Genomic DNA, 12,319 nt, shown 5'->3' with positions numbered 1-12,319 from the left:
CCATCATACCTCCGCCACACCATCATACCTCCGCCACACCATCATACCTCCGCCACACCATCATACCTCCGCCACACCATCATACCTCCGCCACACCATCATACCTCCGCCACACCATGATACCTCCGCCACACCATGATACCTCCGCCACACCAGGAACGCCATGATACCTCCGCCACACCAGTAACGCCATGATACCTCCGCCACACCAGGAACGCCATGATACCTCCGCCACACCAGGAACGCCATGATACCTCCGCCACACCAGGAACGCCATGATACCTCCGCCACACCAGGAACACCATGATACCTCCGCCACACCAGGAACACCATGATACCTCCACCACACCATGAACGCCATGATACCTCCACCACACCAGGAACGCCATGATACCTCCGCCACAACATGAACCCCAAATAATACAAAATCACATCATAATCACTATAGGTCTAATATAACAGGAAAACAAACTGGTAATACAATAATAATAAATAAAATGTCATTCGTGCCTCCATTTATTATGGACCTTCCCTCGGCCACCATGACGCTCGGACTGTTCCGGGCTCCAGGGATATTCCGGGCCCCACCTGGCCTTACTATTAATCAATCTAAACAACTTCCCTAGAACTCATAGGATATAATAACGTCTCAGATTGAGGTTCTATATTTTTGCCCATCGTTATACTTTTCAGTTCCCTTTTACAGTAAGATTTCCAGTATTGTTCTACGCTGCATTTTAAGGTTAGGGACGTTTGCTAAAACATATATACCATGCTAGAAGATATATACCATGCTAGAACATATATACCATGCTAGAACATATATACCATGCTAGAACATATATACCATGCTAGAACATATATACCATGCTAGAACATATATAATCATGCTAGAACATATATACCATGCTAGAACATATATACCATTCTAAAAGATATATTTCATGCTAGAACATATATACCATTCTAAAAGATATATTTCATGCTAGAACATATATACCATGCTAGAACATATATACCATGCTAGAACATATATACCATGCTAGAACATATATACCATGCTAGAACATATATACCATGCTAGAACATATATACCATGCTAGAACATATATAATCATGCTAGAACATATATACCATGCTAGAACATATATACCATGCTAGAACATATATACCATGCTAGAACATATATACCATGCTAGAACATATATACCATGCTAGAACATATATAATCATGCTAGAACATATATACCATGCTAGAACATATATACCATTCTAAAAGATATATTTCATGCTAGAACATATATACCATGCTAGAACATATATACCATGCTAGAACATATATACCATGCTAGAACATATATACCATGCTAGAACATATATAATCATGCTAGAACATATATACCATGCTAGAACATATATACCATTCTAAAAGATATATACCATGCTAGAACATATATACCATGCTAGAACATATATACCATGCTAGAACATATATACCATGCTAGAACATATATAATCATGCTAGAACATATATACCATGCTAGAACATATATACCATGCTAGAACATATATACCATGCTAGAACATATATATCATGCTAGAACTAGCTCTTGCTTCCTAAAAAAAACAATCTTCCAATCTGTCTTTTTGCTGTATATTCGGCTATCACAGGAACGTCCGCCGTCCATCTCCTTCTCTCTGTTGCTGGAGCTGCGGCTGTTTCATCCTCCTCGTGAATCAGCTTCATACTCGGAGGGATAATGAGCGGGTGACGGAACAACTGGATTCCAGCTAAACTTTGTGCTCTTAAAATTGAAAGCAGGTAGTGGGAGACGTCACTGTAACATTCAGATATTCTGCTACTCCTACAAGGACCGCTCAGCAACAATACTCGTTCTATGTGGAAACTCCAAAAAACATTGATTTAAAGGGATTATACTGTGTTAAAAACATGGTCACTTTCTTCCAGAGACAGCACCGTTCTTGTCTCCAGGTCAGGTGTGGTTTGCAATTAAGCTCCGTTCACTTCAATTGAACTGAGTTACAGAACCTGCACCCAACCTGGAGGCAAGAGTCTACCTGTGTCTGAAAGAAAGCGGCCATGTTTTTGTAGTGCTGGATAACCCCTTTAAAATGTCCAATAATACCAGAAGCAGGCAGGTGGTTGGTGCTCCATGTAATGTAACAATTCACAAACAACCAAAAAACCACAGAGATTAGCGCCCGCACCCTGTAACTACTCATAGCCACTCCCAGGTGTCAATCAAGCCCGACTGGGATGGAGAAGTCTAGCGGCTACATTCACATATGAGACCAGCATCAGAAGACATCGTTCTCAGCATCTACTCAGTACTGGGGCCGGGTTACTGGAGAAACAGGGGACTGATAGGACGGGGCAGATATAGCAATAATCTTTGGATGATTCATCAATTTACTAATCAGAGAAAAGGCTGCAGATGTGTCCAGGGTTTCTGAATAGTTTATGTGCTATTTGTTGTATTGTTCCTCGGCATATCGGACAGGGTTCAGTTTTTTATATATTTAAATATTTCTATAACTCAAGGAATTATTATTATTACTACTATTATTATTATTAATCCCTGGGGATTCCGTGCTCGCACCCTCTAAGTATCGGCCGTTGCTGTTGGGGTACGTCCCTCTTATTTTATTATGTTGTACTATGCAGAATACTCACAAGCTGTTTTTCATTGTATTCATAGAAGCAGCAGCTTATGTATGAGTGACAGCTGATGACAGTTCAGTCCGTCCGTCAGTCTCCGTACCGTACATCTGTCTCTTCCGTCGGTCTGTATCAATATTTTCTAGCACTTTATAAAGAAAAGGCTTCTAATAGCTCCTTCATGTAACGTGTATTCATGGGCTGCTGTAAACCCTTAAAGGGATTATCCAGTGTTACAAAAATATGGCCGTTTTCTTCCAGAGACAGCACCACCCTTGTCTCCAGCTCGGGTGCGGTTTACAATTAAGGCTCCATTCACTTCAATGGAACTGAGTTACAAAACCTGCAGCCAAACTGGAGACAAGAGCGGTGCTGTCTCTGGGAGAGAGTGTCCATGTTTTTGTAGCGCTGGAGGACCCCTTTAATGGACATTAAAAACATTCATACACCCAGTTAGGAAATATTTAGGATGTTCTTTGCAAGATCCTAATTTTTGCTAAAATGTGTTTAATTTAATAGAGAATTGTGTAATACTTTCTTTCATCTGTGGTGGCGCTACAGAGAGACGCTGAACACCCGCTGCCCGAACCACACGTCCACACGAGAGTTATAGAGAATAATTCACCTTCATTTAAGGGGGTTTCCCAAAATAAAAAATAAAAAATTAACCCATAGACCTGAAGGGCAAGGAGAGCACATCCCCCCATGGACCATGCACAGAGGCACCTGGACACCCAATCCGGACCCCATCATTGCTCTATTTATTTGTTGTCTGAGCTCTGGGACATATAGACATAGCAGGGGCCCATAGAAGAGGATGGGGCTGACACTGTCCCCAATGGTGGATGGTACATAGACCGAATAATACAGCCGTGTGAGGGCAGCTCAGCGGTCACAGTAAAGGATAGGTGAATATTATATCAGGATCTATATACACACACACATATATATATATATCCATCCTGCATACATATCAGCACCAGTTATACATATCCTGTATCTCCCTCTATAGCTTGCTGTATATACTAGGCTGGTTGCTATAGAAGGACATAGTACATTGCAGATGACGTTATGACAGGCACCTTGTTCCCATTGTATCACTATCTGTTTAGCGCTGCTGAATGGTAATAGGAGAAAGGCTGGTAACATTATTCTCTATCACATGCGGATATTAGTATTACAAAAATGCTACCAGACGCAGCGCACGGATGATAGCGCCATTGATTTCAGAGGAAGAAAATCCCAAAACACTTTCTTCTAAACCCATTAAAATAATTCATGTAAATTTTCTGCAGAGAGACGTCCTTAAAAAAAAAATACCTACAATTACATCCATAGTGACTGGTAAGCAATGCAGCTGACCCCATTCACCTAAAGAGGTGGGGGGGGGGGGGTATGGAGGAGAAGAACTGTCCTCAATCCCACAAATCTCCATGGGAGGAATAGAGAACTACAAACCACCTTAAGGTGAAGGGATGGAGAAAGATGAACTTCATGACCTACGAGTACAAGCAGCGGTGATAAATCTCGGCCTACCAGCATCTTATCGCATACAGTAAAACCACTGGAAAAGAAATTTCACTTATTATCGGAATTCTAAGTGTTGAACGGCGCTTTTCTTCATGTTTGTTAGGGGTAGCTTCACACGTACCATATCGCAGCAGATTTAGATGATTTAGTGACACTTTTCCACCTTGTTCCGGAGAAGGGGGAGGCGTGGTCTTTGTAAAGGGGGTGTGGCTTAAGTCACATGACTGTGCATCAAAGACTGGTGTCCATAAGTAAAGCTGACCCGCCTACAGTGCTTCACCCCCGGCCGGCTTCCCCACGCCGGCGCCGTTCTATCCATGTCAATTTAACTGATGTAAATTCGTTTTAAAAGTCTCGGTCTCGCTCCCTTCATGTTATTTATTCCAAACAAGACCCGATATCTGCTCGAAGGCAATGACTCCACCCCACTCCCCTGCCCCGCTCCTCCGCCCCGCTCCTCCGCCCTGCTCCGCTCCCCTGCCCCGCTCCTCCGCCCCTCTCATCCTCCCCACTCCCCTGCTCCGCTCCTCAGCCCCTCTCATCCTCCCCGCTCCTCAGCCCCTCTCATCCTCCCCGCTCCACAGCCCCTCTCATCCTCCCCACTCCCCTGCCCCGCTCCTCCGCCTGCTCCTTCGCCCCGCTCCTCTGCAACGCGCCTCCGCCCCGCTCCCCTGCAACGCTCCTCCGCCCCTCTCCTCAGCTCCTCTCATCCGCCCCTCTCCTCAGCTCCTCTCATCCTCCCCGCTCCCCTGCTCCGCTCCTCAGCCCCTCTCATCCTCCCCGCTCCTCAGCCCCTCTCATCCTCCCCACTCCCCTGCCCCGCTCCTCCGCCTGCTCCTTCGCCCCGCTCCTCTGCAACGCGCCTCCGCCCCTCTCCCCTGCAACGCTCCTCCGCCCCTCTCCTCAGCTCCTCTCATCCTCCCCGCTCCCCTGCTCCGCTCCTCAGCCCCTCTCATCCTCCCTGCTTCCCTGCCCCGCTCCTACACCCCACTCCTCAGCCCCACTCCTCAGCCCCACTCCTCAGCCCCACTCCTCCGCCCCACTCCTCCGCCCCACTCCTCCGCCCAGCTCCCCTGCAACGCGCCTCCGCCCCTCTCCTCCGCCCCGCTCCCCTGCAACGCTCCTCCGCCCCTCTCCTCAGCTCCTCTCATCCTCCCCGCTCCCCTGCTCCGCTCCTCAGCCCCTCTCATCCTCCCCGCTCCTCAGCCCCTCTCATCCTCCCCACTCCCCTGCCCCGCTCCTCCGCCTGCTCCTTCGCCCCGCTCCTCTGCAACGCGCCTCCGCCCCTCTCCTCCGCCCCGCTCCCCTGCAACGCTCCTCCGCCCCTCTCCTCAGCTCCTCTCATCCTCCCCGCTCCCCTGCTCCGCTCCTCAGCCCCTCTCATCCTCCCTACTTCCCTGCCCCGCTCCTACACCCCACTCCTCAGCCCCACTCCTCAGCCCCACTCCTCAGCCCCACTCCTCAGCCCCACTCCTCAGCCCAGCTCCCCTGCAACGCTCCTCCGCCCCTCTCCTCAGCTCCTCTCATCCGCCCCTCTCCTCAGCTCCTCTCATCCTCCCCGCTCCTCAGCCCCTCTCATCCTCCCCTGCTCCGCTCCTCAGCCCCTCTCATCCTCCCCACTCCCCTGCTCCGCTCCTCAGCCCCTCTCATCCTCCCCTGCTCCGCTCCTCAGCCCCTCTCATCCTCCCTGCTTCCCTGCCCCGCTCCTACACCCCACTCCTCAGCCCCGCTCATCATAGTGGGAGAAACTCATATCCAGCCGAGACCAGTAACCTGATAAATGTACCGCACAGGAGAGGATAGAGGATTGCTGTAGTCAGTTCAGCACTAGAGGTCATAGTTCTATTTCTTGTTTTTATATTGTTGACATTTTTATGGATACCGCTCATCTGGCTAAAAAATACACTGACTAATAAACAAAAATAAAGAAATAAACAAATAAAGATAAATAAATGACTAGAGAGTTCCTGTATCACAGCAGATCTAACCATAAACTGTCCACCACAATAATAATAATAATAATAATAATAATAATCCACCACAATAATAATAATAATAATAATAATAATAATAATAATAATCCACCACAATAATAATAATAATAATCCACCACAATAATAATAATCCACCACAATAATACTAATAATAATAATAATCCACAATAATAATAATAATAATAATAATAATCCACCACAATACATCTATAGTGAATGAATCAGAAATATACAACAATAACGAGTGAATCCGTAAAATACCGTCCATCTATAGTGAATGAATCAGGAATATGCGGTCATGTTAGCGTGCGGGAATAGCTTACTACCTTGCTTCTCCTTGTCGCACCTGCAGACGTTCACATATTTATTCCACAGTCATTTATGAAAGAGGAACCTCAGGACAATGTTTTATAACCCAAGAAAACGTTATAGTTTTAGGATCTTATCCAAAGTAAAGTTTCTCTACATTGATCCTACTTGTAATTCCATTAAATAACAATATACTTAGTTTGTCCCCAACTTTACGTAACGTTTGTGTCCACCCCAGATGGTTATTCAGTGTCCTGTAGAGTGCTGAGAGATACTAAGGATCCTTAAAGAGGTTCAAATCATCTGGTTTTGGAAAGTTATATAGATCTGTAAATTACTTCTATTTAAAAATCTCCAGCCTTCCAGTACTTATCAGCTGCTGTATGTCCTGCAGGAAGTGGTGTATTCTCTCCAGTCTGACACAGTGCTTACTGCTGCCACCTCTGTCCATGTCAGGGACTGTCCAGAGCAGCAGCAAAAAAAACCTCTCCTGATGTGGATAGACAGAAATGTAAGCAGAGAGCAGTGGGTCAAACTGGAGAGAATACACCACTTCCTGCAGGACATACAGCAGCTGATAAGTACAGGAAGGCTGGAGATTTTTGAATAGAAGTAAATTACAAATCTGTATAACTTTCTGAAACCAGTTGCTTTGAGAGAAAAAAAAAATCACCGGAGTGCCCCTTTAAGTCACATTCATAGCATCTTTATTTTTGTCCTGATGCTGTGTAATGCTTTGGAGTATACTGCCATCTCCCTGATCCATCCTGATCCTTCTGTACGGTACGGCACCTATGGCATGGGTTTGTATAGAATTTCCTCTATGTCCTTCATCCCCTGTATCCAGCATTACATTATATGACATTATATTATATTACATGACATTATATTATATTACATTATATGACATTATATTATATTATATTACATTATATGACATTATATTATATTACATGACATTATATTATATTACATTACATTACATGACATTATATTATATGACATTATATTATATTATATTATATTACATGACATTATATTATATTACATTATATGACATTCTGAGGACATGGCTGCAGGTAAACATCAGGCGCTGCCACACTTTGGCCTCCCTTGTTATGGGCAGTTCCTGGCAGCGTGATAGATGACGGTGGGGAGACCCGAACACATGGAGCATTATACCTGCATGGAGAGTTCCCCGTCCAGTAAGAAGTATTATACTGTAACAATATCTATTTCATTCCTATAAGGCCTGGGCCGATAGTGGCCGTATAATGATGTTACACGCCATTCCTTGTGATATATCACTTATGTACTTTCAGTGGGTGACCTTCAGGACTGACAGTGTACAAGGCTGAGACAGGAGATCAGGTCCCGGGGGGCAGCTGACTCTCAGGGTAAGTTTTGGGGGGTTACATCATCATTGCTGAATTGTGGTTCAGTATAAAGCAGAGATGGGGAAGCTGCCACCCTCCAGCTGTTACAAAACTACAACTCCCATCATGCCTGGAGAGGTTCCCCCTCCCAAACTAGAGAGCAGCAATGTCTCCTGCCCGGGGTTATAAAGTATCCATGTTCCCAGGTGATTCCTACACATCGATATAAAGCGACGTCTGCACACAGGAGGGACGCTGAAGCCGTTCTGCCACGTAAGTCTAATAACACATCCACAATAACATAGGCCTCATATCCACCTGCATCATTGTCATCCAGCATCTATATACTGGCCTCTCATCATCATCATCCTCATCATGTCTACCACAGGTAAGTTCCTAAATCTGAGTGCACAATCCTGTGACATCATGTGCCAGGGAGGATGATCAGTATGCTGTGTGCAATGCCACACTGGAGGCACTACAGGCTGCCAGGTGTCCCCAGGGTCAGGGCTATGCACAGCATTTATAAGAACTTTTATCCTCCATGTTGTGATGGTGTGAGGGGCTGAGCCCCCTGCCCAGACATGCTGCATGGAGCAGTGATGCACTATCCAGCAGCAGCAGCAGCCTGTCCCCTGTGCAGCCCAGCACATCCAATGACACAGGCAGCTCCATGGCTGAGGATCCACACTGGATCACAAACAGAGGGGATCTATCCCGGCAATGCTGCATTGGGATGTGTGTGATCGACCCATCATCAGCAGCAGCAGCAGCAGCAGGATCAGCAGCAGGATCAGCAGCAGCAGCAGCCTCTTCCCCCAGCACTGCAGTCTCCAGCCCCATCCATCCCTCCCTCACACAGCCTGGGGGCTTCTCCTACCTTTGGTCTCCATTGCTGCCGGGGATAAGTGGCTGGAAGTTGTGGGAACTTGTCAGCAGCCGCTTCTCCTGCAGATTCCTCCTGCTGACGGGTGAGGCTGTGGATCCCTGCAGCCCTGGATCTGCAACAAGCATGAGAGGAGAGGGGTGAGGAGGAGGAGGAGGAGGGAGGAAGGGCAGGGGCTGAGGGGGTCCCTCTTACCTGGGTGGGGGTGCTGCAGAGCGGAGCTGTCCACTGACTGTGCTGCTGCAGGTGGAGTGCCCGATCAGCCCACTCCAGCCTCTATGTACTGATGGATGGCAGCAGCCCTAGTGCGCATGTCCGCCGGGCTCCCCCTACTGGCAGCATGAGAGATAGCGCTAGAGCATAGGGGAGATCTCAGGGAAGAGGTGGCCTGGAATAGCTGCTGCAGACCGGGCACTGTACCATCATGCACTGGGCTCTGGGAGGGATAGGGGCAGGGATGGGGGCAGGTAAGGGATGCACTGGGGTCTGTGGGGGATGGGGGCAGGTGTGGGGGCAGGTGTGGGGGCAGGGATAGGGGCAGGTGTGGGATGCACTGGGCTCTGGGAGGGATGGGGGATGGGGGCAGGTGTGGGATGCACTGGGCTCTGGGAGGGATGGGGGATGGGGGCAGGTGGGGGATGCACTGGGGTCTGGGAGGGATAGGGGGATGGGGGCAGGTGTGGGATGCACTGGGCTCTGGGAGGGATGGGGGATGGGGGCAGGTGGGGGATGCACTGGGGTCTGGGAGGGATAGGGGGCAGGTGGGGGATGGGGCAGGTGAGGGATGCACTGGGGTCTGGGAGGGATGGGGGCAGGTGGGGGATGCACTGGGGTCTGTGGGGGATGCACTGGGGTCTGGGAGGGATGGGGGCAGGTGGGGGATGGGGCAGGTGGGGGATGCACTGGGGTCTGTGGGGGATGCACTGGGGTCTGGGAGGGATGGGGGCAGGTGGGGGATGGGGACACGTGGGTGATGAACTGGGGTCTGGGAGGGATGGGGGCAGGTGGGGGATGCACTGGGGTCTGTGGGGGATGGGGCAGGGATGGGGGCAGGTGGGGGATGGGGACACGTGGGTGATGAACTGGGGTCTGTGAGGGATGGGGGCAGGTGGGGGATGCACTGGGGTCTGTGGGGGATGGGGCAGGGATGGGGGCAGGTGGGGGATGCACTGGGGTCTGTGGGGGATGGGGCAGGTGGGGGATGCACTGGGCTCTGGGAGGGATGGGGGCAGGTGGGGGATGGGGCAGGTGAGGGATGCACTGGGGTCTGGGAGGGATGGGGGCAGGTGGGGGATGGGGCAGAGATGGGGGCAGGTGAGGGATGCACTGGGGTCTGGGAGGGATGGGGGATGGGGCAGGTGGGGGATGCACTGGGGTCTGGGAGGGATGGGGGCAGGTGGGGGATGGGGCAGAGATGGGGGCAGGTGAGGGATGCACTGGGGTCTGGGAGGGATGGGGGCAGGTGGGGGATGCACTGGGGTCTGTGGGGGATGGGGGCAGGTGGGGGATACACTGGGGTCTGTGGGGGATGGGGCAGGTGGGGGATGCACTGGGCTCTGGGAGGGATGGGGGCAGGTGGGGGATGGGGCAGGTGAGGGATGCACTGGGGTCTGGGAGGGATGGGGGCAGGTGGGGGATGGGGCAGAGATGGGGGCAGGTGAGGGATGCACTGGGGTCTGGGAGGGATGGGGGGCAGGTGGGGGATGGGGGGCAGGTTGGGGATGCACTGGGGTCTGGGAGGGATAGGGGGCAGGTGGGGGATGGGGACAGGTGGGTGATGAACTGGGGTCTGTGAGGGATAGGGCAGGGATGGGGGATGGGGCAGAATTGGGGGCAGGTGGGGGATGCACTGGGGTCTGGGAGGGATGGGGCAGAGCTCGGGGCATGTGGGGGGCAGGTGGGGGATGCACTACACCTGGGCTGGTAGGATTTAGCTTTATATTCGTATATTATGGACCACAAGCCCCGCTGGATTGTGTAGTTGTAAGATACTGGGTGTTATATAACTGATGAAACTTCCTGCAGATACAACAGAAGAAGGTAAAACCTGAACATTCTGATACATTGTACGAGAGATTTCATCATATTGTTACCCCTATGTGTGTAAAATTGGACTACAATGACCAGCATTTCTTCCTGTTTACTGAAATCATAGCATTGTAAAGCGCTGTGGAATCTGTTGGTGCTATATAAATAAAATTATTATTATTATTATTAATCTAAAGACAAGGGGGAAGATTTATGAAAGGGTGTAAATATAGACCTGGTGTAAACTGCCCACAGCAGCCAATCACAGCTCAGCTCCCACAGCAGCCAATCACAGCTCAGCTCCCACAGCAACCAATTACAGCTCAGCTCCCACAGCAACCAATCACAGCTCAGCTCCCACAGCAACCAATCACAGCTCAGCTTTCAGCTCTGGTAGGATATAAGAGGAGCTGTGATTGGTCGCTGTGGGCAGTTTACACCAGCTGTATATTTACCCCCTTTCATAAATCTCCCCCAAGGAGTACACGAGAATATATTTTAAAAAACAGCAGTAAACACCGACTCTAAATGTAGGGAAAAAAAGCTACAAATATAATAAAAATATAAAAAGTCATTAATAATAAAGAATAAACTACAAAGATTGCAACTGAATTCATACCCTAATAATATATTATATAATAGAGTGCAACTGTGCGATCATCAGTATAGTGATGCAGTATATATATATATACACACACACACCTGCATTCCCCTGGGTAATATAGAGATGGAATTGACCATTTTTCATTTTATTCTCAGATTTATATTTCTTAGTAACAAGTTATAAAGGGGAAGTTGTTTTGTGTTGTTGTTTTTTTTTATATTTATTTTTTAAATTGGTGCAAATTTTTTTGTTTTTTTTCCTCAACAATTTGTGACTTTTCCTGTGTTTTGTATACAAAGTTTAGAGCATTGTGCAAACACCAGCAACTTTTTTTTTAGCTCTGTAGTAAAAGCATTGATACATTTTCCCTGTACGTATTGTTATTTTAACCCTTTAAAGACAGGGCAAATTTTCATTTTTGCACTTCTGTTCTTTTCTCTTCTTGTGTTTTAAAGGCCATAGCAGTTGTATTTTTACCTAGAGACCCACATGAACCCTTATTTTTTGCGTCACTAATTGTACTTTGGCAGACGTAATGGCAGGCGGAATTTTTGCATAAAGTACGCAGCGAAACCGGAAAAAATAATATGTGTGGTGAAATTGAAAATAAAATGCATTTGTTTAATTAGGGGCGGGGGTTGTGTTTCCACCATTTGCCCTGGGGTAAAACTGACATGTAATACATATTCCTAAAAATGATACAATTACAACGATATGTAACTTGTGTAACTTTTATTTTATTTGATGGCTTTTAAAAAATTAAAACCTTTTAAAAGAAATATACGTTCCTTAAAATTATTCCCCACCTTATAGCGCTTTTATCCTTGGGTCTATGGGGCGGCGTGAGGTGTAATTTTTTGCGCCATGATGTGTTCTTTCTACCATGCTGAAGTATATGCAACTTTTTGATCA

The 12,319-nt window shown here is 48.0% G+C and overlaps 1 protein-coding gene across 1 annotated transcript in view; it reads right to left on the bottom strand.

Annotated features, from left to right (window-relative positions):
- FGF12 (fibroblast growth factor 12) overlaps window positions 1-9,051 on the bottom strand; it is a 284,469-nt gene extending 275,418 nt beyond the window's left edge. The window contains exons 1-2 of the mRNA XM_069974406.1: window positions 8,971-9,051; window positions 8,770-8,890 (exon numbers count right to left, since the gene is read on the bottom strand). Of these exons, the coding sequence (XP_069830507.1) occupies window positions 8,770-8,782 (13 nt within the window). The 5' untranslated portion in view covers window positions 8,783-8,890; window positions 8,971-9,051. The remainder of the gene's footprint in view (window positions 1-8,769; window positions 8,891-8,970) is intronic.
- Between the last annotated feature and the right edge of the window lie 3,268 nt (window positions 9,052-12,319).

Source organism: Dendropsophus ebraccatus, chromosome 6, assembly GCF_027789765.1.
Source record: "Dendropsophus ebraccatus isolate aDenEbr1 chromosome 6, aDenEbr1.pat, whole genome shotgun sequence".
NCBI classification, from domain to species: Eukaryota; Metazoa; Chordata; class Amphibia; order Anura; family Hylidae; genus Dendropsophus; species Dendropsophus ebraccatus.
Note: the sequence above shows the minus strand (reverse complement) of the source record. Positions and strands in the feature narration are given on the sequence as shown.